Raw genomic sequence first — 26,035 nt, forward strand, 5'->3', positions numbered from 1 at the left:
TAGGTGTCAGTCTGTAGATGAGATTACAGAGATAGGAGTCAGTCCGTACAGGAGATTACAGAGATAGGGGTCAGTCTGTATGTGAGATTACAGAGTTAGGGGTCAGTCCGTAGAGGAGATTTTAGTAATAGGGGTCAGTCGGTAGAGGAGATTACAGAGATAGGGGTCAATTCGTAGAGGACATCAAAGAGATAGGGGTCAGTCCCTAGACGAGATTACAGAGATAGGAGTCAATCCGTACAGGAGATTACAGAGAGAGGGGTCAGTCTGTCCAGGAGATTACATAGATAGGGGTCAGTCGGTAGAGGAGATTACAGAGATAGGGGTCAGTCCATACAGGAGATTACAGAGATAGGGATAAGTCTTTAGAGATGATTACAGGGATAGGGGTCAGTCGGTAGAGGAGATTACAGAGATGGGGTCAGTCTGTGGAGGAGATTACTGAGATGGGGGTCAGTTGGTAGAGGAGTTTACAGAGATAGGGGTCAGTCTGTAGAGGAGATTACAGAGATGGGAGTCAGTCCGTACAGGAAATTACAGAGGGAGGGGTCAATCTGTCCAGGAGATTACAAAGAGAGGGGTCTGCCTGTCCAGGAGATTACATAGATAGGGGTCAGTTGGTAGAGGAGATTACAGAGTTAGAGGTCAGTCCATAGAGGAGATTACAGTGATAGGGGTCAATCTGTACAGGAGATTACAGAGATAGAGGTCTGTCTGTAGAGGAGATTACAGAGATAGGGGTCAGTCCGTGGAGGAGATTACAAAGATAGGGGCCTGTCCGTAGAGGAGAGTCCAGAGATAGGTGTCAGACTGTAGAGGAGATTACAGAGATAGGGGTCAGTCGGTAGCGGTGATTACAGAGATAGGGGTCAGATTATGGTCGGGTTTGAATAGGAGTATAAGGATTTTAAAATAGAGGCACAAGTGGAGAAAAGAGATGATGGGTTAATGGGATTTGATGCAAGGTAGAATTTGGACAGCTGGGTTTTGACTGAACTGAGGTTTATGAAATGTGGAAGATGGAGCAGCATTGGAGCAGTCGAATCTGGAGTTAGTGAAGCTACTGGTGAGGGTCTCTGCAGCAAATGAGCTGAGGCAGGGCAGACATGGGCAAGGTTACAAAGGTGGAAATATATGATTCTGGTAATAGTGAGAATATGGGGCTGGATGATTAGATCCATGTCAAATATGACACCAATTTTGCAAGCAGTCTGGTTCAGCCTGAGATAGTTGCTGGTGAAAGGAATGGATTTAATGGTTAATAAATGGAGCTTGTAGCAGGGACCAGAGAGAATGACTTCAGTCTTCCCAGTGTTTGCTAGAGGAATTCTTCTCTGTTTATAATTTTGTAATGGCTAATGGAAATAACTTTTTCCCCCATTTTGCAGGCTCACAATTGAGGCCGAGTGTCAGCTCTACCTGCAGAACTTCCCCATGGATGAGCAGTCCTGTCCTCTTACCTTCTCCAGCTGTAAGTGTCATTGACAAATCATCCATGTATGCTCAAATAGATGGTGTTGCCATGGGATCCCCTCTAGGCCCAGTTCTTGCAAACACCTTTGTTGGGTTCCATGAGAAACATGTCTTCAATGGAATGACACCCAACCTCCCCCTACCCCTTGCATATTTCTGATATGTGCGTGATACATTCACTATAATTTAAATCCACAGCTGTATGTAATAATTTCCTTACATGTCTTAATGGGCTCCATCCTGTGCTCAAATTCACCTTTGAAATGAAGCAGTCAAATGAATTCCCTTTCCTTGACATACTAGTTGAGAAATCTTCCAGGGGGTTCTTTACCATGGTCTACTGCAAGCCTACCTTCACTGGTCAATACATGCATTGGGATTATTACAGTTCCACACGCTATAAGATTGGTCTCATCGGCAACCTCATAAATAGCGCCTAAGCCATTTGCTCACTGTGCAAGCTTGATGTTGAAATAGGGCCCATCAAAGGCATCCTGTGGGATAATGGTTAACCTGATCATTGCTCACTGTATATCGCGCAAACTCATGAACGGGTCTAAGGCTGTCACTTCCAGCCCTGAAAAGTGCCCAGTCTACCTCAGTTTACCCTGGAAGGGCAAGGTATCGCGGATATTTGAACAACTGGTGAAGCTAGCTGTTTCACACTGCTACTATGCAGTAACAACACAAGTGATATTCGTCACTAACAGGATGCTGCCATCAAGCCAAGAAGACATTCTGTCTATCACACGAATGGGTAACGTGGGATATGAATTTCATGCCATTGTGATGCTAGGTATGTAGGCCATACGTCCCAAAGACTGGCGGATCATATCAAACAGCATGTCCCAGACACTGTTCACAATGGGCAAGATACAGACCGAACCCAACCAGCCTGTGCTTGCAAAACTCAAAACACAGTGTTCAACATTGGTTCTGGTTTTGCGATTGGACAACATTTACTAAATAATCCTCAGTGTGCTAAAAATTACACTGACAACTAATTTAAGATGGTCAGTCAGGCTCACAATGTGGTGTATTTGTGTGTACTGGAAGCTACATATATTAATACACAAGGCCCTGGTCTTTGCAGGCAGAAAGAACGTGTACACACATTGCGCCTGTTTTAGCTAAACAAAGTAATTTACAACCATTCGCTGACTCATTCCTCAGGGCAATGCGTTAACCAATCAGGGTCAAGCTACTTGGTTTAAATTTCAAACAATGCTTCGCAGTTAACTGTCAGTCACCATCACTGGTGCATTCCCCATGGCAATGCCTCTACCAATCAGTGTCTACTTGCCAACCAATCAGCTCTCTTCTCATACAATATAAATTGTTGTTCCTCTTATGTTGGTATTCCTGCAAAGTGTCCTGATGAGTGCAAGACAAAAAGCTTTGACATGTCTCTTTTTTCAGCAATAAACAGTTTAAAACAGGGGGTTAAACATCCCAGTACAAATACTCACATAGATTGGTGAATGAATGCAGATGTAATCATGTGTGAAAGATTTCCATTCATATTCTACCTAATTAAGACTCAGAAACTTTCCTGTATGGACAGGAAATTACTTTGAGCCACTGTGAAGATGATATAGGCTAACATGACAACCAGTTGGCAGAGAAAGAGTGAAACTCTTGCATTTCTATAGCACCTTTCACAACCTTAGGATGTCCCAAAGTGTCTCTTAACCAATAAAGTAATTTTTGAAGTTTAGCTGTAATGTTGGAGACACCGCAGCCAAAATGCACACAGCAAGATCCCACAAACAGCAACAAAATAAATGACCAGATAATCTATTGTTGTGATGTTGGTTGAGGGAGAATAGTGCTGTGCAATCACCTGAGGGGATTGGTGGGAGCTTAGTTTATTGTTCCATCCGAAAAACAGTTCTTCTGACAGTTCAGCACTCTCTCAGTACTGCATGAGACCTTAGATTTTGTGCTAATCTCGGGAGTGGGTTTTAACCCTAAAACTGCCTCACTGAGAGATGAAAGTGCTGTACACTGAACCACAGCTGACAGCAAGATAAGTGCCTCCATAACATGGCTAGTTGAATTATATTAAGTGGCAGTGGAAGGGATAAATCTTTACAATGGAACTGAAGGATGCATATGATTGTGAAGTTAAAAGTGGGATGTCATCTAGATTTGGGAGCTGGAGCTCGATTTGGCAGAGACAGGATTTGAACATTGCTGCTTCTAATTCAGAGCAGGAATGCTACCCTGAGCCAACAGCTGCCTCCAACCAAGTTGATGCCAACATCCCTACTGACCATTCATAAAAATGGCCCGAGTGGAAATGACATCTGTGATGCACTCAGAGTTGAATAGTTGGCACATATGCAATATCTAAGCTCAAGGATCATTACCTGAGCAAGGGTGGTAAAAACAGAAAATGCTAGAAATACTCAGCATCTGTGGAAAGAGAAACAGAGTTAATAGGTTGAATTTTCATGTGGGTAGCAGGAGACCAACATCAGGACCATGTGCCAGATGCCAGTCCTGAGCCCGCTCATGTCACGCCACCAACACCACTTTCTGTAATGCAGGCTCCTAATTGGCTGCTTCAGCGTTCACTGTCCAATTACGGATGACAGATGAGTTGGCAAGGTGGGAGGCCCAATGAGACGGTCTGCTGCACTGGGCAAATGACACCCCCACCATGATAGGTGGACACTGCTGGAGAAGAAAAGAGACCAAGGTGCTCATGAAAGCCTCACCCTGGTGAAGGTGACACTGAGGGGTGTCAGGATGGAGGGTCGATCCTTCCAGAAGAATGCCTGCGAGCCCTGATGCTGCCAAGAATTCAGTCACCAACGGCCAACCTCCCAGCGAGAGGCTGCTTTCGCTGACAGGGTGAGGGGCTCTTGCAATGCAGGAAATATTGGGGTGCTAGACAAAATGTCACTTAATGGAGCCTTAACTGGCTTCACTGCCTGCCCACCTCTTTGGGGCCGGCTGCCAACTTCCATACCACCATGTCCCTGAGAAAGTTGCCCGCAGGTGGGACACCAATGGAGAGCCATCCAGACAGGGATTCCCATTGTTTTCCTGCACTGCACCCACCCCACTTCCCTGCCAATGCGTCCAAATCCATTTCCATGGAGCTGGGGAAATTCAGCACAATGTCTCAGGGTGGATGACTTTAGTCAGTTTCTCTCTCCACAGAGGCTGCCTGACCTGCTGAGTATTTCCAGTGTTTTCTGTTTGTATTTCAGAATTCCAGCATCCACAGTATATTGCTTTTGTATTACTTGAGCAAGGTCTAGGAGAGCTGCTGTTAAATGTTGAATTGTTCTGCAGCAGGAGGGCAGACAATCGACAACAAGAACTGTCCTTATACAAGAAGGTTGTAGAACAAAGGGACAACATTTGCAAAATCACTTCAAAGCAAATTTTAAATCACAGCACCGCACCCAATCCAATTAGGATGCTCGTTAATGACCCAAGACCTGAATCCAAATCAGCTATTAATGTCATTGTGCCAGCTCGATTCCATCATGCACCAACTCCTTTCATTGACCCTGAATAATCAAGTCACCATAAAGTGAGCTATTTATTGAGTGAACCATCATTTGAATAATGTCATATTGCTGGATACTGCAGAGACACAGGGTTCGAATCAAGCAAATGAAATCATTCTCTATCAAAGCTGACCAATACATAAACTGCTGTCCACTTGTGGTTAATTGGAAATCCAGGTGTGGCTAATCGCATTTCAGATCATTAAATAAAAACATACAATACACACGCTTCCTGGATATATGGGACAGGTATTTTAAGCCCTGATGGGGCAAATGCAGAGGCGTGCAAGCGGGCAGGCACAAAATTTAGCACCAACAGCTGGTGTGCTGGTTTAACGCCATCATTCTGACCACTGGCAATTTTGCTGGTGAAAGTGGAAACCAGCCTGATTCAGATAATAATCAACTGATCTTGTTAACAAGCTTGTTGTCAGCTCGTCAAGGGCCAGTTTGGAATTTTTGTAGGACATGTGGATGGCATGATGGATCAGGAACACCGTTGAGGGCCAGACCTAGCTGCACCATGCAACTAGTCAGACCCATGTAAAGGTGCACAGCTGAAAGGGGCCCTCAGCTATTGGCACACTGGTACCATTGGGTCACCAGAATTAGCAGAGCAAGTGGTCTGTGTGCACTCGGGCAGTGGAGGCAATCGTTACCCTCCAGTGACCATGGGGACATAAAGGGGGGTCCAGTGAGCATTGTGAGTGGAGCTGAGCACAGGCAAAGCAACAATTCGACATGGGATTAAGGTACTCAGAGATAGGGATGAGTAGCAATGAGGAGTACCATTTTCAGGAGGAGGTGCGGAGCCCTGGCATGAAGAGGGCAGAGAAGAGGAATAAGGGACAGGGAGACAAGGAAGGTGATTCCCTCAGCATTGAGTGTACTACCAATGAATAACTACCTGAAAAAGGTCAGAGAAACAAATGTTGCAAGAGATGGCACCTACCCAGGCAGATCTTTTCTGAGTTTTATGCCCTTCTTGAGGAAGTCCTCAGAGCTCACAGCACTGCTCAATATGCTCTGCCAGAACCCATGAAAATCTCTGTGGCCTTAAACTTCTTTACCCCTGGCTCATTCACAACCCCGTGCTGTACCTGACCCAGGAATGTTTGATGGGGACTGTGTAGAGGGAGCATCAGTCTAGGAGGAGAGTGCAAGAGGAGGACCCTGGGACAGGCAGTCTGCAGCACCTAAAGGGAGTGCGAGAGGGGGACTCTGGGACAGGCAGTCAGCAGCACCTAAAGGGAGTGCGAGAGGGGGACTCTGGGACAGGCAGTCAGCAGCACCTAAAGGGAGTGCGAGAGGACGACCCAGGGACAGGCAGTCTGCAGCACCTAAAGGTGAGTGCGAGAGGAGGACTCTGGGACAGGCAGTCAGCAGCACCTAGAGGAGAATGCGAGAGGAGGACTATGGGACAGGCAGTCTGCAGCACCTAAAGGTGAGTGCGAGAGGAAGACTCTGGGACAGGCAGTCAGCAGCACCTAGAGGAGAGTGTGAGAGGAGGACGCTGGGACAGGCAGTTAGCAACACCTAGAGGAGAGTGCGAGAGGAGGACTCTGGGACAGGTAGTCAGCAGCACCTAGAAGAGAGTGTGAGAGGAGGACCTAGCACCTAACATCACAGAAGAAGCATATGTTCATTGGTTGGTGAGAAACTGCTATTAGGGAATGTCATCAAGTAGCTCAGAATTAGGAAAACACATTATTTTTACATTTAAGTAAGAATTATAAGCAATAGAGAAATAAAGTCAAGTCGAGGCCAGGTAAAATAAAATTGCATAAATAAAGCAAAGTAAAATAAAGTTAACACAAGGGAAGTAAATTGAAGACATGGCAGGACAGCTCGGTCGTGTAGAATGTGTGTCCTGTAACATGTGGGAAGTTGTAGATGCTACCGGTGTCCTAGATGACCACATGCAGGAACTGTCACAAGCTGCAGAACCTTGGGCTCCAGGTTTCAAGCTGGAGCGGCAGCTGGAGTCACCGTGGCACTTCTGTAAGGCTGAGAACTATGTGGATCGCACGTTCAGAGAGTTGGTCACACCAGAGTTTAGGAGCCCGGAGGCAGAAAGGGAACAGGTGACCACCAGACAGTCCATGAAAATTAGGCAGGTAGTGCAGGAGTCCCCTGGGGTCCCGCTCACCAAATGGTTTTCCATTTTGGATACCAGTGAGAGCATTGGTTCCTCGGAGGAGTGCAGTCAATCCAAGTTTGTGGCACCACAGGCAGCTCTGCTGTACAGGAGGGGAGAAAGAAGAGTGGAAGAGCAGTAGTAATAGGGGATTTGTTACTCAGGGGAGCAGACAGGCATTTCTGTGGCCATTGACGTGACTCCAGGATGGTATATTGCCCCCCTGGTGCCAGGGTCAAGAATGTCACGGAGAGGCTGCAGGACATTCTTCTGGGGGAGGGTGACCAATGACTTAGGTAGGAAAGGGGACAAGGTCCTGAAAGCAGATTTCAGGGAGCTAGGAAGGAGATTGAAAAACAGGACCTCTAAAGCAGCAATCTCAGGATTACTCCCAATCCCACATGCAAGCGAGTATAGAAAAAGGAGAGTTGAGCAAATAAACATGTGACTGGGCAGCTGGTGTAGGATGGAGGGCATCAGATTTCTGTGGCATTGGGATTGGTTCTGGGGAAGGTGGGACCTGTACAAGAAGGACAATTTATACCTGAACAGGACTGAGACAAATATCCTTGCAGGGAGATTTACTCCTGCTGTTAGGGTGGGGCGGGGGGGGAGGGGGGGAGGTGGTTTAAACTAGCTTGGCAGGGGGTTGGGAACCTGAGGGCAAATTCAGAGCAGGGAATGGGAGATGGAGAATTAGTGAGTGACTCTGAAAGACAGAATCAGCACAGGTTAAAAGGTGTACAGCACAGGAATTTGGCAGTGTTAAAAGGTATATAAGTAAATGTAAGGAGCATAATAAAAGCCAATGAGCTGAGGGCAAAGATATACACATGGCAGCGTAACATCATCGCTATAATGGAAACTTGGCTTAAGGAGGGTCAAAAATAGCAGCTCAGCATCCCTGGATATAGAGTTTTCAGGCAGGATAAGGAGGGGGTTAAAAAAAGATGGGGTGCAGTATTATTGGTTAAAGAATCAATTACAGCTGTGAGGAGGGATGATATACGAAAGGAAGCACATATGAGGCCATATGGGTTGAGTTCAGAAATAAAAAAGGGGCAGCCACACGGCTAGGAATGTACTATAGACCCCCAAATAGTGGAAGGGAGTTAGAAGAGCAAATGTGCAGGCAGATTTCTGTGTGCAAAAACAATGGAGCAGTGATTGTTGGAGACTTCAGCTACCCTAATATTAGTTAGGATATGAACAGTGTGAAGATCACAGAGGGAGCAAAATTCTTCAACTTGATTCAAGGGAACATTTTTAGCCAGTACATAACAAGCCCAACGAAAGGGGCACAATTCTAGATCTAGTCTTGGGAAATGAAGCTGGGCAAGTGGATAAAGTAGCAGTCTGGGACCATTTTGGAGATAGTGACCATTATGCATTTAAATTTAGCATCATTATGGAAAAGGACAAAGATGGAACAGGAGTAAAAGTTCTAAATTGGGGGAAGAAAAACTTTACAAAGCTGAGAGGTGAGCTGAAGAGTGTGAACTAGATACAGCTATTAGAAGGAAAAACTGTCAAATCAGTGGGAAGCATTCAAAGGCGAGATTCTCCGGGCACAGTGTAGACATGTCCCCACAAAGAAAAGGCATAGTACTGCCAAATCTAGAGCCTCCTAGTTATCCAGAAGTATACAGGCCAAGATAAATCAGAAAAATAAAGCTTATGACAGTCACAAAAGACCTAATACTGTATAAAGCCTAGAGGAATATTGAAAATACAGGAGTGAAATAAAATGGAAATTATGAAAGCAAAGAGGGAATATGAAAAAATATTGGCAGGTAAAAATCAAAGAAAATCCTAAGTTAAGAGCAAGAGAATAACTAAGGAAAGGCTAGGGCTGATCAGAGATGTACATGGTAACGTGTGGATTGATGCTGAAGATGTGGGCAGGGTTCTCAATGAGTACTTTGTCTCTGTCTTTACTAAGGAAAGAGATGATGCAGACACTCTAGTTAAAGAGGAGGAGTGTGAAATATTAGATACAATAATGATAGCGAGAGAGGAATTGCTGGAGGGACTGGCATCCTTGAAGGTGGGTAGATCACTATGGCCAGATGGATTGTATCCCAGGCTGTTGAAGGAAGCCAGGGAGGAAATAGCAGATGCTCCTGAGGATCATTTTCCAATCCTCACTAGATACAGACGAGGTAGCAGAAGACTAGAGATCTGCCAAATTTGTAGCATTATTTAAAACAGATGTGAGGGATAGGCCAAACCGTTATTGGCTGATCAGTCTGACTTCGGTGGTGGGCAAATTATTGGAAGCAATTCTGAGAGACAGGATAAACTGTCAATTAGAAAGGCACGGGTTGATCAGGGACAGTCAGCATGGTTTTCTTAGGGGAAGATCGTGTCCTGCGAGCTTAATAGGATTTTCTCAGGAAGTAACAAGGAGGATTGACTAGAGTAGTGTAGTGGATGTTGTCTACATGGATTTCAGTAAGGCACTTGAAAAGGTCCCACTTGGCAGACTAGTCAGGAATGTGAGATCTCATGGGACACAGGGAAAGGTGGCAGGTTGGATCCAAAATTGGCTCAGCAACAGGAAACAATGGGTAATGGTCAATGGATGTTTTTGCAAATGGAAAACAGTTTCCAGCGGTATTCCACAGGGCTCAGTGTTGGGGCCCTTGCTGTTTGTTGTCATGATTGGGAAATTTGCAGATGACACAAAAATTGGCTGTGTAGTTGATGGTGAAGAGGGTAGCTGCCGACTCCAGAATTATATCATTGGTCTGGTCGAGTGGGCGGAGAAGTGGAAAATGGAATTCAATCCAGAAAAGTGTGAGATAATGCATATGGGGTGGGCAAACGAAACAACGAATTGCTCAATAAATGGGAAGTTATTGAGAGGGGTTGAGGAAATGAGAGACCTTCAAGTACAAGTCCACAGGTCCTTGTAGGTGGCAGGACAGGTGGACAAGGTGGTCAAGAAAGCATCTGGAATGTTTTCCTTTATTGGGGGAGGTATTGAATACAAAAGCAGGGATGTAATGATGGAACTGTATAAAATGATGGTAAGGCCACAGCTGGAATTTTGTGTACAGTTCTGTTCACCATATTACAGGGAGGACATAATTGCTCTGGGGAGAGTGCAGAGGAGATTTACACGAATGTTGCCAGGGCTTGAAAATTGCAGCCAGGAGGAGAGATTGGATAGACTAAGGAGGCTAGAGGCTAGAACAGAGGAGGCTAAGGGGTGACCTAATTGAGATGTACAAAATTATGAGGAGCCTAGATAGATAGAATAGACAGGAAAGAACAATTTCCCTTAGCTGAGGGTTCAATTACCAGGGGGCATAGATTTAAGGTGATTGGTAAAAGGATTAGAGGGGACATGAGGAGAAACTTGTTCATCCAGAGTGTGGTGGGTGTCTGGAATTCACTGCCTAAGTTGGTGGTTGAGGCTGAAACACTCAACTCAGTTAAAAGGTACCTGGATCTGCGCCTAAAGTGCTGTAACCTGCAAGGCTACAGACCAGTTGCTAGAAAGTGGGATTAAAATGAGCGGCTGGTTTCTTTTTTCTCTTTTTAGCTGGCACAGACACAATGGGCTGAATGGCCTCTTTCTGTACTGTAACTTTTCTATGGTTCAATGGTATGTAACCCTGTGCCGTACCTGCCCTGAGAGTGTCCAATGGGGACAGTGAAGGGGGAGCTTTACTCTGTATCTAACCCCGTGCTGTCCCTGCCCTGGGAGTGTTTGATGGCATCATACAGAGGCAGTTATACTCTGTATCTAGCTTGTGCTATGCCTTTTCAGGGAATGTTTAATAGGTCATTGAGCTTTACTCTGTATACAAACATATAAGCACATGAATTAAGAGCAGAATTAGGCCATTTGGCTACTCAAGCTTGCTCTGCCATTCAAAAAGATCATGGCTGATCTGATTGTGGCCTCAACCTCACTTTACTGCCTGCCCCCGATGCCCTTTGACTCCCTTGTTAATCAAGAATCTATCTACCTCCGTCTTAAAAATATTCAATGACCCAGCCTCCACCACTTTCAGCAGGAAGAAAAAAACTCTGCTCACCTCCATCTTAAATCGGAGGCCAATTATTTGTAAATTGTTTCCCCTAGTTCCCATCTCTCTCACAAGGGAAAACATCCTTTCAGCATCCAATCTGTCAAGTCCCCTCAGTATCTTATATGTCTCAATAGGCGTACCTCTCATTCTTCTAAACTCCATTGGATACAGGCCCAGCCTGTCCAACTTTTCTTCATAAAATAACCCCCTCATCCCAGGAATCAGTCAAGTGAGCCTTCTCTGAACTATTTCTAATGCAATTATGTCCTTTCTTAAAGAAGGAGACCAGAACCACACACAGTACTCCAGATGTGGTCTCACCAATAACCTATACAACTGGAGCAAAACATCAACAACAACAGAAAATGCTGGAAAAACTCAGCGGATCTGGCAGTATCCGTGGAAAGAGAAACAGAGTTAACGTATCGAGTCGAGAGAGGCCTGAAGAAGGGTCATACAGACTTGAAACAGCAAATCTCCATAGTTGCCTCCCGACCAACTGGGGAGAATTTTCTCCCCGTTGATGGGGTTGGGCAGGAGCGGGCACGGGCGTGTAGCCAGTCGCCGCCTGCAATCAGCTGGGTGCCACCATTTTATGTGGTCAGGCCAATTAAGGCCCTCCCAGCGTGACACGCAGGTGGAAGTGCTGTGCGATCCCTGTGCGGTCAGGGGGAGTGGGCTGAGTCGGCGCCTGCACTCCTTCGTGTATGCGCGCGAAAGAGGGAAGAAATCTCCCTGAGGCACAGAGCTCACAGAGCTACCTCAAGGAGATTAATTTGATATTTGAAAATTTTAATGAAGAAGAAAAAATTTTTTAAGACATATCCCCTCATGTGACAGTGTCACATGATCTGGGACATGTCAATGAATTTTATTAAAAATTTTTATTAAACTTTAAAAACCTTCATGAAACCTAATCCCGCCCATGGATGAGGTTTCAGGACAAGTGCAAAGGCTTCCTGAGCTCTTTGCATGCCCGCCAACCTCAAAGTTGGACAGGCAGCGCAGTTAATTAGCTTAGTTGGTGTTTAAATGACCTTGATAGTCCTTTGACAAGTTCGGTGGGCATGCGGGTGACTCCGATGCCAACCCGCCAAATTGAAAATCTGAATGACACGTGGTGACATCGAGACACACGCCCGATGTCATTGCATGACATTTAAGCATCAGCGAGAGGGCCCCACCCGTGCTCGCAAATTCGAAACTTCTGGCCACTGAGATTTTCCAGCATTTTCTGTTTTTATTTCAGATCTGCATCACCTGCAGTATTTTAATATACAATTAACATGCCTGTGCTAACTCTATGCAAGAACAGTTTAACTAGTGCCACTTTCCCGTATCCTCACAAACTCTTTCTCTTTGGGTGCTTAAACTTATTGAAAGGCCACAATTGAATCTACCTCTACCAGACTCTCAGGCAGTGCATTCCAGATCCTAACCACTGGACTGACCCTGTCTCCACCACACTCTCAGTCAGTGCATTCCAGACCCTAACCAATCGATTGACACTATCTCCACCACACTCTCACGCAGTGCATTCCAGATACTAAACACTCGATTGATCCTGCCTCCACAACACTCGCAGGCAGTGCATTCCAGATCCTAACCACTCAATTTACTCAGTCTCCACCACACTCTCAGACAGTGCATTCCAGATCCTAACCACTCGATTGCCCCGGTCCCAACACGCTGTCAGGCAGTGCATTCCAAATACTAACAACTCGGTTGACCCTGTCTCCACCACATCCTCAGTCAGTGCATTCCAGATCCTAACCAGTCGATTGACCCTGTCTCCACCACACTCTCAGGCAGTGCATTCCTGATCCTAACCACTCGATTGACCATGTCTCTCTCCACCACTCTCTCAGACAGTGCATTCCAGATCCTAACCACTATATTGACCCTGTCTCCACCGCACTCTCAGGCAGTGCATTCCAGATACTTACCACTCGATTGACCCTGTCCCAACCAGACTCTCAGATAGTGTATTTCAGATCCTAACAATTCGATTGATCCTGTCTCCACCAGACTCTCAGGCAGCGCATTACAGACCCTAACCACTCAATTGACCCTGTCTCCACCACACTCGCGGTCAGTGCATTCCAGATCCCAACCACTCGATTGACCCTATCTCCACCACACTCTCAGGCAGTGCATTCCAAATCCTATCCACTCGATTGACCCTGTCTCCTGCACACTCTCAGACAGTGCAGTCCAGATCCTAAACACACGATTGACCCTGCCTCCATCACGCTCTCTAGCACTGCATTGCAGAACTTGACCCCTAAATTGACTCTGTCTCCACCCCACTCCCAGGCAGTTCATTCGGGATCCTAACTACTCGATTGACCCTGTCTCCACCACACTGTCAGGCAGTGCATTCAGGATCCTAACCACTCGATTTACCCTGTCTCCACCACACTCTCAGGCAGTGCATTGCAGATCCTAACCACTCGAATGACCCTGTCTCCACCACACCATCAGGCAGTGCATTCAGGATCCTAACCACTCGATTTACCCTGTCTCCACCACACTCTCAGGCAGTGCATTGCAGATCCTAACCATTCAATTGATCCTGTCTCCACCACACTCTCAGGCAGTGCATTCCATATTCTAACCACTAGTTTGACCCTGTCTCCACCACAATATCAGGCAGTGCATTCTAGATCTAACCACTTGATTGACCCTGTCTCCATCACACTCTCAGACAGTGTATTCCAGATCCTAACCACTCGGTTGACACACTCTCCACCACACTCTCAGACATTTCATTCCATATCCTAACCACTGGATTGTCCCTGTCTCCACCACACTCTCAGGCGGTGCATTCCAGATCCTAACCACTCGATTAACCCTGTCTCCACCACACTCTCAGACAGTTTATTCCAGAACCTAACCATTCAATTGATCCTGTCTCCACCACACTCTCAGGCAGCGCAGTACAGAAACTAATGGCTCGATTGACCCTGTCTCCATCACACTCTCACGCAGTGCATTCCATATTCTAACCACTAGTTTGACCCTGTCTCCACCACAATCTCAGGCAGCGCATTCCAAATCTGAACCACTCAATTGACCCTGTCTCCACCAGACTCTCAGTCAGTGCATTCCAGATCCTAACCACTCGATTGACCATGTCTCCTGCACACTCTCAGGCAGTGCATTCCAAATCCTAACCACTCAATTAATCCTGTCTCCAACACACTTTCTGGTAGGGCATTCCAGACCGTAACCGCTTGATTGACCCTTTCTCCACCACATTCTCAGGCAGTGCATTCCAGATCCTAACCACTCGATTGACCCTCTCTGCACCATACTCACAGACAGAGCATTCCAGCTCCTAACCACTCGATTGACCCTTTCTCCACCACACTCCAAGACCATGCATTCCTGTTCCTAACCATTCGATTAACCCTGTCTGCACCACGCTCTCAGGCAGCGCATTACAGACACTAACCAATCAATTGACCCTGTCTCCATCACACTCTCAGACAGTGTATTCCAGACCCTAACCACTCGGTTGACACTCTCTCCACCACGCTTTCATTCAGTGCATTCCAAATCATAACCATTCAATTGACCCTGTCTCTATCACACTCTCAGGCAGTGCATTCCAGATCCTCATCACTCGATTGACCCTGTCTCAACCACACTCATAGGCAGCGCATTCCAGACCCTAACCACTCGATTGACCCCGTCTCCGCCACACTCTGAAGCAGTGCATTCCCGATCATAACCACGCGATTTACTCTCTCTCCGTCACACTCTCAGACAGTGCATTCCAGATCCTGACCACTCGATTGACCCTGTTCCACCACACTATCAGGCAGTGCATTCCAGATCCTAACCACTTTATTGACCCTGTCTCCACCACACTCTCGGTCAGTGCATTCCAGATCCTAACCATTCGATTGACCCAATCTCCACCACACTCTCAGGCAGTGCATTCCAAATGCGAACCACTCGATTGACCCTGTCTCCATCACACTCTCAGACATTTCATTCCATATCCTAACCACTGGTTTGTCTCTGTCTCCACCACACTCTCAGGCAGCGCATTCCAGACCCTAACCACTCGATTGACCCTGTCTCCACCACACTCTCCGGCAGTGCATTCCCGATCATGACCACTCGATTTACTCTCTCTCCGTCACACTCTCAGATAGTGCATTCCAGATCCTGACCACTCGATTGACCCTGTCTCCACCTTGCTCCCAGGCATTGTATTCCAGATCATAACCACTCGATCGACCCTGTCTCCGTCACACTCTCAGGCAGTGCATTCCAGATCCTAACCACTCTATTGACCCTCTCTCCACCAAACTATCAGGCAGTGCATTCCAGATCATAACCACTCGATTGACCCTGTCTCGATCACACTCTCAGGCAGTGCATTCCAGATCATAACCACTCGATTGACCCTGTCTCCACCACACTATCAGACATTTCATTCCATATCCTAACCACTGGTTTGTCTCTGTCTCCACCACACTCTCAGGCAGTGCATTCCAGATCCTAATCACTCGATTGACCCTGTCTCCACCACACTCTCAGGCAGTGCATTCCAGATCCTAATCATTCGATTGACCCTGTCTCCACCACACTCTCAGGCAGTGCATTCCAGATCCTAATCACTCGATTGACCCTGTCTGCATCCCACACTCAGGCAGTGCATTCCAGATCCCAAGCACTCTATTGACCCTTTCTCCACCACTCTCTCAGACAGTGCATTCCATAGCCTAACCACTCGATTGACCCTGTCTCCACCACACTATCAGGCAGTGCATTCCAGATCCTAACCAGGGGTCAGTGCACCAGACAACAACACCACTACCCTTGTCAGCGGGTTTGATGACAAAGTCAGGGTTGGACCTGAGAGAACGGGGTGTGGCAAGTTCAGAAAGAGACAGATTAGAGTGGGTGAGAGGAGCAGAGAAATTGAGAAGACTGATGTCACGCCGACAGTTCTCAATGAAAAGATCAAGAGCAGGTAAAAATCCAAAGGGAAGGGTCCAGGTGGAGGGAGAATATTAGAGGCGGGTAAAAGGATCCGTTGAAGGGGGAGAGGATTCCTGTTCAAAGAAGTGAGCACGGAGACGAAGGCGGCGGAAGAAGAGTTCAGCATCGTGCCGAGCCCGAAATTCATTGAGGTGAGGGGATAAGGGCATGAAACTGAGTCCTTTGCAGAGCACTGAACGTTCAGAGAGGGGAAGGCCAGAGGGTATGGTGAATACACGGCCGGGGCTAGGATTGGAAGATGGGATGGGGACAGAGGAACGAGCAGGGGTGGAGGGTCCTGGATGGGCATTGGTGTCGATGAGTTGTTGGAGCTTGCGTTCCTTAGCATCTGAAAGAAAGAGACAAAGTTTCTTGTTGAGGCGTCGGATGAGGCGAAGAATAAAATGAAACTGGGGGCAGGGACAGCATAGAAATAGGGTGGGTCGGTGCTGCTGGAGGGAGAGGTCGAGTGTGTTCATATGGCGGCGCATGACACTGAGTGTGGATCTCAGAATGCGACGGGAACAGCAGTCCGAGGAGCATTGTATGTCCTGGAAATACCTGTAATCCTGGGTGGGTTCAAAACATGAGGAGTGGAACTTCAGTTGGAATCCACGTGGGGTAAGTCGGAGACGGAGACAGTCACTGAGGAAGGAAATATGGCTGTGAATTCGAGTTTTAGTAAACACCTTGTCAAACACCAGGAGAGAAATAGAAAGCAATGAATATGAACAGGGCAAAAGAGACAGGCGGAAATCCTGTCGGAGAGAAGAGCAATACTTCTTCAAGGCAGACATTCCTTGAAGAGAAGTGGCAGTCAATTAAACACTAAGATAAAAGCAAAATACTGCAGATGCTGGAAATCTAGAACAAAAACAAAAATACCTAGAAAAAATCAGCAGGTCTGACAGCATCTGTGGAGAGGGATACAGTTGACATTTTGAGTCCGTATGACCCTTCATCAGAACTAAGACATATAGAAATGAGATTAAATATAAACTGGTAGAAGGGGGTGGGACAGGAGAGCTCAATAGAGGGCCAGTGATATGTGGAGGCCAAGAAGAGACTGCCAAAGATGTCATTGACAAAAGGACAAAGAGGTGTTGATGGTGGTGATATTATCTAAAGGATGTGCTAATGGGGACATTAAGGGTAGCAAGCAGGACAAGCTAGTGGCAGATGGCCCTAGTGGGGGTGGGGTGGGGGGAATGGATCGAAATGCGCTAAAAGGTGGAGATGAAACAATAGATCAAAATAAATTTAAAAATAGGAGGAAAAAGAAAAATGTATTTGTTAAAAAAAATTATAAATTATTGGAAAAGGGGGGATCGGAAAGGGGGTGGGGATGGAGAAGAGAGTTCATGATCTGAAATTGTTGAACTCAATATTAAGTCCGGAAGACTGTAAAGTGCCTCATCTATCATGCTGCCACTTTTATTCCATTGGCTTAATCCTTCCTGGAAAACTTATCATGTGGCACCTTTTCAAATGCCGTTTGGAAATCCATGCACACCATACCAACCAGATTACTCTCATCAACCACATTGCCCTCATCAACTGTTACCGCATCAAAAAAGTCTATCAAGTTGGTTAAGCACAATTTGCCTTTAATAAACCCATGCTGGCTTTCCTTAATTAATCCACCCTTGTCCAAGTGACTGTAAATTCTGAACAAGGATATAACATCTGCAGCTCTCTGGTCCTCTAGCACCACCCCTCTATCTAAGCAAGATAGCAAGATTATGGCCAGTGCCTTCTCAATTTCTACAGTTACTTCCATCAGTACCCCCATCTGGATCTGATCCAGTCCTCGTGACTTATCAGTCTTAAGTGCAGGCAGCCTTCCTAATATCTCCTCTTTACCACTTTTCAGTTCATCCAGTATCTTAACTATTCTTTCTTTATGATTTTGGAAGCATCTTCTTCCTTGATAAAGACCAGATGCAAAGTATTCATTCCATACCTCAGCCATGCCCTCTGCTTCAATGCATAAATTCCCTTTTTGGTCCCTAATCAGCCCAACTCTTGTATTTACAACTTTTTTACTATTTATATGTCAATAGAAGACTTTTAGATTTACTTATATGTTAGCTGCCAGTCAATTCTCACACTCTTTCTTAGCTTCTCTTATTTGCTTTTTCACTCCCTCTCTGAACTTTCTATATTCAGCTGCATTCTTACTTGTACTATCCACCTTTCTCTCCTTCCTCTTACTCTCTATCTCATTCAATATCCAGGGAGCTCTGGCTTTGGCCGGACTACTTTTCCCCCTTATGTGAATGTACCTGGACTGTACCCAAACTAAAGGCAGCCTGGCACAGTTCAGTTCTTTACAGGTTAGCCTGCCAATCTTTACTTCCAATTTGCCTGGGACGGATTTGTTCTCACTGCACTGAATTTGGTCCTTCTCCAATTAATTAATTTACTCTGGGTTGTTCCTTGTCCTTTTCCATAGCCAAACTAAACCATATGATATTATGATGACTGTCCCTAAGTGTTCCTCTACTGACCCTTGATCCACTTCACTCACCTCCTACTCCAGAACCAGATCCAGCAATGCCTCCTTCATCATAGAACTGGTAACATACTGATGTAGGAAACAGTTCTGAACACACATCAGAACCCTTGCCTTTCTTTGCCCTTCACACAATGACTATCCCTGTCCATGTTAGAATAATTAAAGTCCCCCATTATCAATGTAGTTTAGCACATCACTGTAATTTCCTCACAAATGTGCTCCTCTATATCTTTCCCACCAGTTGGAGGCCTAAGCAATACATGTGGTAGTGTAACAGTAGCTCTATTCCTTAACCAGGGCTCCTTTCTGCAACTTTCAGCCAAATATCAAGCTCACTTTCATCTCTGGAATCCAGCTCTCTTGTCCATGTTTGGACCAAGTTTAATGAATGGTTCCTGTCCTCAAAGTGTTTGATGGGACAGTGTAGACGATGCTTTACTCTATATCTAACCCTGTGCTGTCCCTCCCCTGGGAGTGTTTGATGGGGACAGTGTAGAGAGAACTTTATTCTATATCTAACCCTGTGCTGTACCTGCCCTGGGAGAGTTTGATGGGGACAGTGTAGAGGGAGCTTTACTCTGTATCTATCCTCGTGCTGTACCTGCCCTGGGAGTGTTTGATGGGGACAGTGTAGAGGGAGCTTTGCTCTGTATCTATCCCCGTGCTGTACCTGCACTGGGAGTGTTTGATGGGGACAGTGTAGAGGGAGCTTTGCTCTGTATCTATCCCCGTGCTGTAACTGCCCTGTGAGTATTTGATAGGGACAGTGTAGAGGGAGCTTTACTCTGTATCTATCCCTGTGCTGTACCTGCCCTGGGAGTGTTTGATGGGGTCAGTGTAGAGGGAGTTTTGCTCTGTATCTAACTCTGTGCTGTACCTGCCCTGGGAGTATTTGATAGGGACAGTGTAGAGGGAGCTATATTCTGTATCTATCCCCGTGCTGTACCTGCCCTGGGAGTGTTTGATGGGGTCAGTGTAGAGGGAGCTTTGCTCTGTATCTAACTCTGTGCTGTACCTGCCCTGGGAGTATTTTATGGGGACAGTGTAGAGGGAGAGTTGCTCTGTATCTAACCCAGTACTGTACATGTACTGGGAGTGTTTAATCGGACAGTGTAAAATGGGTTCTGATGTAACTTGTGCTGTTTTTATTCTGGGAGAACATATGTTTTCCAGATTTAGTACGAGCAGGTTGACCAGTCTAAGCCATGGCTCAGTGGGTAGTGACCTTACCTTGAATTTAGAAGGTCATTAGTTGTAGTCTCACTGTTGCCTCAGATATGAGCCTAAGATCCAAACTCTCACTCCAGTGCAGTCCTGGATTATTGGAGGTGCTGATTTTCAGATGAGACTTTAACCTGAACCCTATCTGCCCTGCCAGAGCAAAAAAAGAGTAAAAACTGGGAAATAAGAATACTGGTCTGAACTGGCCTTGCCTATCTTAAAATGGAACACCAGTAAAAACTGGGAAATAAGAGCACTGGTCCGAGCTGCTTTTTTCTTTCTGGCCTTTGAAGTGGATGTAAATGACCTGACAGCAATGAGGAAGAACCGGGCCATTCTCCCTCTGTGTCCTGGCCATTATTTGTCTCAGAAGCAACATCACTAAAACAGATTATCTGGTTATTATCACATTGCTGTTTGTGGGATCTTGCTGTATGCAAATTGGCTGGCATGTTTCCTACATTAACAAAGATGACAGTTCATAAGGACTTGATTGGCTGTAGAGTGCTTTGAGGCATCATAAGAAGATGGTATAGAAATGCAAGTTCCTGAAATGTTCGAAAAGTCATTTAAAATGAGTATGGAGCCTCCTTCTTTGGGCAGTGATTGTGCATTACGCTGATGGAGCACATGTGCCTGAGAGTGTGCTGTGGTCTGTTTAGTGACTGTACACAGTGACCCTGCTTTGTTGTGCCTACAGATGGATATCCCAGAGATGAAATAACGTATAGATGGAGGCAGTATTCAATAGAAGTGGCACACCAGCGATCTTGGAGACTTTACCAGTTTGATTTTGTTCGCCTCAGGAACACAACAGAAATCCTCAAAACGACAGCAGGTGAGGACCATTTGAACGTTGTGGTAAGCGTTTCAGACTTGCCTCATTTGAGCCATGAGTTGGGAATGTGTCCATTATGAGTCACTGAATTTAATCCACACAGACGGTCTGCAAGGATCAATCCCACCTGCCACAGGGGCCTGAGGAGCTACAGGCACCAACACTCCTGGATTGTGGAGTAAATTGAGAAACACCCCTATCCTTGTGCCAGAGGAGACACAGCCAGCATTCTATGCTGAGACCATTGTGGTTCACAATAGACAGAAATGATTTGGACTCAACAAGTGGTACATATCACATTAAATTAGAGCGTGTTACTAATGACGTGGAGCTGTGCACCAAAATACAGGAAAACCAAAACAGACTTGTAGAGTGGATCAAAGACAAATGAAAGTCAATACTGTGAAATGTCCGGTGTCCATCGCAGTTGGGGGAATAATAAGGAAGCCACCTTTCCCTTCGAAGGAGAATCTAACTGGGGCAGAGAGTAAAGAGATGTGAGAGTACAGCTCCATAAATCACTAACAGCAGCGACACAGCTTGGTAAGGACCTGAAGGGCAGAGTCTTACCAACTTTGACATTTTTATACCATCAGGACCAAAAGGGGGTTGCGAACCCAATGGTGTCAGTTGGCCGCACAGCATTGGGATTTTAGGGAGGTGGCCAATTGAGAGGCCATCTCCACGTTCACTGTCAATTAAGGATGGTCGAGTTGGGGTGCAGGGAGGGAGGATGGGGTGGTTCCTGAGATACAAGGTCTAATCAGATACCCCAAATTATTGGAAGACCTGCAGACATCAGGTAGAGGGCACCTGAACAAGGGGGCACTCTCTGAAGTCAGATGGCAATTTAGAAATAAAGAATTGCCACAACTGTCAGGGCTATCATTCTGGAGGCGGTACCCCTCCACAGGGTTTCTTGTGGCTGTAACTGTGGCTCTGGCCTCAGTGAGGGGCCTGTCTGACATTGTTAAACATTTGGCCCCTTAGTGGATACCCGCCACTGCTGGTGGTGGGGGAAGCGGGGGGGAGGGAGGGTGGGTGCAGTGTGGGGTGGGGAATGGAGGGTAGTTGCTACCTGTTAACTCCACCTCCAGCAACATTGCTCGGAGACGAGTTTGTGCCAGGGACCCCACTGGACACCCAATTTTCAAAGATAAAAGCAAAGCACTGTGGATGATCAAATCTGAAGTAAAAACAGAAAATGCTGGAAAAGCTCAGCAGGTCTGGCAGCATCTGTGGAGAGAGAAACAGAGTTAACGTTTTGAGTCCATATGATTTCTTCAGATCTAAAGAGAAATAGAACAAGAGGCAGAGAAAGGACCCCCAGGTCTACTGATGCGGCACTGAAGACATTAGTCATAGAGTTGGACAGAAGAAGGGAGGCCATGTTTCCATGTCTTCCATGTAACCTTTCTGAAGGGAATGGAAACAGGTGCCCAGGGAGTCGAAAGGCCGGAGTCAGGCGCTGGAGACCTATTGCATCACACAGCAGTATTCCATCACCCTACTGAATTGGACTTTGTAGATGTGGGCATGCTTCAGGGAGTCAGAAGGTGAGTTGTTTGCCATAGGATTCCTAGCCCCTGTCCTGCTCTTGTAGCCACAGTATTTATGTGGCTAGTCCAGTTCAGTTTCTGGTCAATGGTAACCCCAAGGATGTTGATAGCTCAGCGATGGTAATACCACTGAATGTCAATGAGAGATGGTTGGATTCTCTCTTGTTGGAGATGGTCATTGACTGGCAGTGATGTGGCATTAATTTTACTTATCACTTGTCAGCCCAAGCCTGGATATTGTCCAGGTCTTGCTGCATTTGGACATGGACTGCTTCAGTATCTGAGGAGTCGTGAATGGTGCTGAACATTGTACAATCATCAGCGAACATCCCCACTTCTGACCTTATGATGGAAGGAAGTCATTGATGAAGAAGCTGAAGATGGTTGGGCCTAGGGCATTACCCTGAGGAACTCCTGCAGTGATGTCCTGAAGCTGAGATGATTGACCTCCAACAACCACAACCATCTTCCTTTGTGTTAGGTATGACTCCAACCAGCGAAGAGTTTTCCTCCTGATTCCCATTGACTCCAGTTTTGTTAGGGCTCTTTGATGCCACATTCAGTCAAATGCTGCCTTGATGTCAAGGACAGTCACTCTCACCTCCCCTGATTGGCGCACGATGAATGCATCATGGCTGCTGCCAGGATAGTGGGTATTCGCCAACTGACCTCACAGCAACTGCACATTTGGAGAATGGTAGCCCTTGCACTTCCTGTCCCTCTCCTGGTTGTGATAGGGGGCCTGCAGAGCTATGTGTGCATGGTGAATGGCACTCTGCATTACTAGTAATCCTGGTGGAACCATGCATGCTCTCATTCCTACTTGTCGAGGGAGAAAACAATGAAATCTCCTTTTCTGAAATAGATGGCCTCCACATCTCCTGGATGTATTGATGGATGGCATTCTGAGATGTGTTTGAGATATCACCTGGTCCCACTTGGAAAGATCTAGAAACATACGATTTCAATGCTCCTCTGCCTTGACAGGCATTGGCAGCGCTCTCCTCCCCCTGGTGTGGGGTTCTAGGTTGGGCTCTAGCAGATGGCACAGTTCAGTGACCACCTCAGTGTTGTACCTGAGTTATCTCAGGCATTATTCTTGAGTCACGTGGAGGAAGGAGTGCTCCCAAAAATCCATTGTGATCAAGGCCTTCAATGTGGACCCCTCCTCCCCCTCCCTCTTCACAGATGAGCATCCTCTCTCTGCAGCCTTCACTTCATTTCGTGGTCATGTAATACCCAGAGACAATGTAACCGCATCTACCCATACCCCGCTCACCAAACCCTGTGTCCTTCCTGATTTTAAGCAGCAGCAATAAAACATGTCCAAAAGTACAGTACTGTGCAATACTTCCACATCTCAGCCTAAGCAGATGTCAAAAGCACTCACCTGCAAGTTGATGGCTGGACCTTTAAAGGTTAGTGGGATCCCTCAAGCTGCTGAACGCCAGTCAGCTGGGAATCAGCACAGGCCATGCACAGACAAAATCCCTCAAACTGACGTCAAATTGACCAGAGTGGCTATTTACTCTCTAACAGCACCGCTCAGGAAGCTCCGAGGGTACACCCGCACCTGCAACCTTTCCAGCAGGGGGCAACACACAGGCCATACTGAAAGGCATTTGAAATGCCAGAATTTTCTTCCATGACAATAGCACCAGTGATGCTACAGCGACCAATTTCACACCCACGCTGTTTATATCAAAACAAATCTCCTCATTCTGCCTCTCGTTCCTTAACCTCTGCCCTCTGGTTGCCAAGCCTCGTACCAGTGGAAACAGTTTCTCCTTATTTACTCTAACAAAAGATTTTGAATACCTCGATTAAACCTTCCATTCACCTTCCTGGCTCTAATGAGAACAACCCAACTTCTGCCCATTCTAACTCTTCAGAAAATGGGCATTGCTTTACCAGTCTGGCCCAGTGACTGCAGCAGACACACACACTGGAGCCAGAATCTTCCAGCCCCCCCGAGTGCGTCCCTCCACCGTGGGTCTCTCCTGCAGTGGGGCCGGCGAGCCATTGAAATCTCTGTTCACATCGGTGGGACTGGAGGATCCTACTGGCGTGAGGGGCTAGAAAATTCCGGCCTGGGACTTTGTCAGGTGACTGTCCTTGCCCATATAGTTGGTGTTGAGCTTACACAGCTGTGACCCAGGAAACCCACTTTACTTCCAGGCATTGTACCATGGATGTGAAACCCCGTGCCCTTTTCTTGAGGGCAAAGCTCCCTTCATGAACTAATTGCAGTTGTGAATGTGAATCTGACTGTGTCCTCTGTTGACCCTGAGTGCTGTGTCCAGTACTCTCTATCTATCCTGGTACCTAGACAAGTTGAGCTGCCTCAGTTTTTCCCAGTCCCAGTGGGCTCTTGACAATGAGACTGTCCCTGACAACAGGAGCATCAGCTGCCTACTGGTCTTCACAACTTCTCTGGGTTGCTTTAATGCACCAGCTCCTTTGCCTCGAACACACCCACCTCCTTCTCCACCTGAGGTTGGTGAGGTCTCTGCTGGCGATGGTGCAGAGTTTATCAGAAGACTGGTTCTTTGCTATTTCAGGCCTCATCCCTGTTTAATAAATTGGTAGTTGGTCACAATATAGCATTACTTAATACAGCCGTGTACAGTACTAGACTGATTAACCAGCTAATTCTGATTTCAAATCTCAACAAGGCAAAAAGTGAACTGAGCTCAGTAAAGCAGGTGATTTGTACCAGATAAAGTGGCTGTAAAAACTGCTGCATTGTCATAGAACCAACTCATTCAGTCATGCCCTTCAGGGAAGGAAACTGCTGTTCCTAGCTGTTCCAAACCTACACATGTCTGCCCCCACCCCATAATCGGTGGATAACACTTACAGCAATCAATTAATGTTGCCTCTGTAGTGTCTCTCAGCCAAACTAAATAAAAATAACCCCAATAAACCTGTAAAATAGTACAGATACAGAAATGTATTTTGTGCCCAGGGTAAAATTCCAAACACTTCAGGATCAGGGTTACATTTCCCCAGAAAACCATGAATGTAGGAATTCTGGCCTTTAGAGATTGATTGTTCCACTAATGCCAGACTAAGGGAAAGAAGGAACTTGTGTTTACCCTGCCTTGAATTTTTTCTGTTATTTCATTCCTTCATCGAGAATTGCTGCAGTGTCAGTGTCTTTCGGATGAGTCATTAAACCAAGGCCCCAGCCTCTCACGAGAAATAGCAGGGGAGTTCTCCCTAGTATGCAGACAAACACTTACTTCTCCAACAGCATTACTAATGCAGTCCTGACAACATTGTTGCTTGTGGGAGCTTGCTATGGATAAAATTTCCTAAATTATAACAGTGGCTACACTTCTAAAGCATTTGATTAGCTGTTAAACACTTTTGAGACATCTTGAAGCTGGAAAAAGTGATATATAAATTCAAGTTATTAGTTTTAAGATATAGCTCTGTAATCATTTTTAAATTATTACATGATTGATACAGAAATACAAACAAACTTTCCAGGTTATGCTTTTGCTGAAATAACTTATTACAACAATTTTGGGTTAGGGGTGATTGCAGAGAGAGGGACAAAATATTCAAATCGAATACACACAGCTTTTGAGGTTGACTCAATTTGCATTTGCTTGAAATTCAAAATGTCAGCTTCACATGTAGGTGTGCACATGTGAGGGTCAATGTATATCTTTCAGGGTCAGTATCAGGTTCAGTGTGTTCAGTTCAGTTTATG

The 26,035-nt window shown here is 46.1% G+C and overlaps 1 protein-coding gene across 2 annotated transcripts in view; it reads left to right on the forward strand.

Moving 5' to 3' along the window:
* The window catches only part of LOC144683285 (gamma-aminobutyric acid receptor subunit gamma-4-like), a 354,953-nt gene that overhangs the window by 276,312 nt on the left and 52,606 nt on the right, over positions 1-26,035 (forward strand). For both annotated transcript variants that reach the window (XM_078546230.1, XM_078546231.1), the window contains exons 5-6: positions 1,389-1,471; positions 20,618-20,755. In XM_078546230.1, the coding sequence (XP_078402356.1) occupies positions 1,389-1,471; positions 20,618-20,755 (221 nt within the window). The remainder of the gene's footprint in view (positions 1-1,388; positions 1,472-20,617; positions 20,756-26,035) is intronic.

The sequence above is a fragment of the Cetorhinus maximus genome, chromosome 8 (genome assembly GCF_964194155.1).
Source record: "Cetorhinus maximus chromosome 8, sCetMax3.hap1.1, whole genome shotgun sequence".
NCBI lineage: Eukaryota > Metazoa > Chordata > Chondrichthyes > Lamniformes > Cetorhinidae > Cetorhinus > Cetorhinus maximus.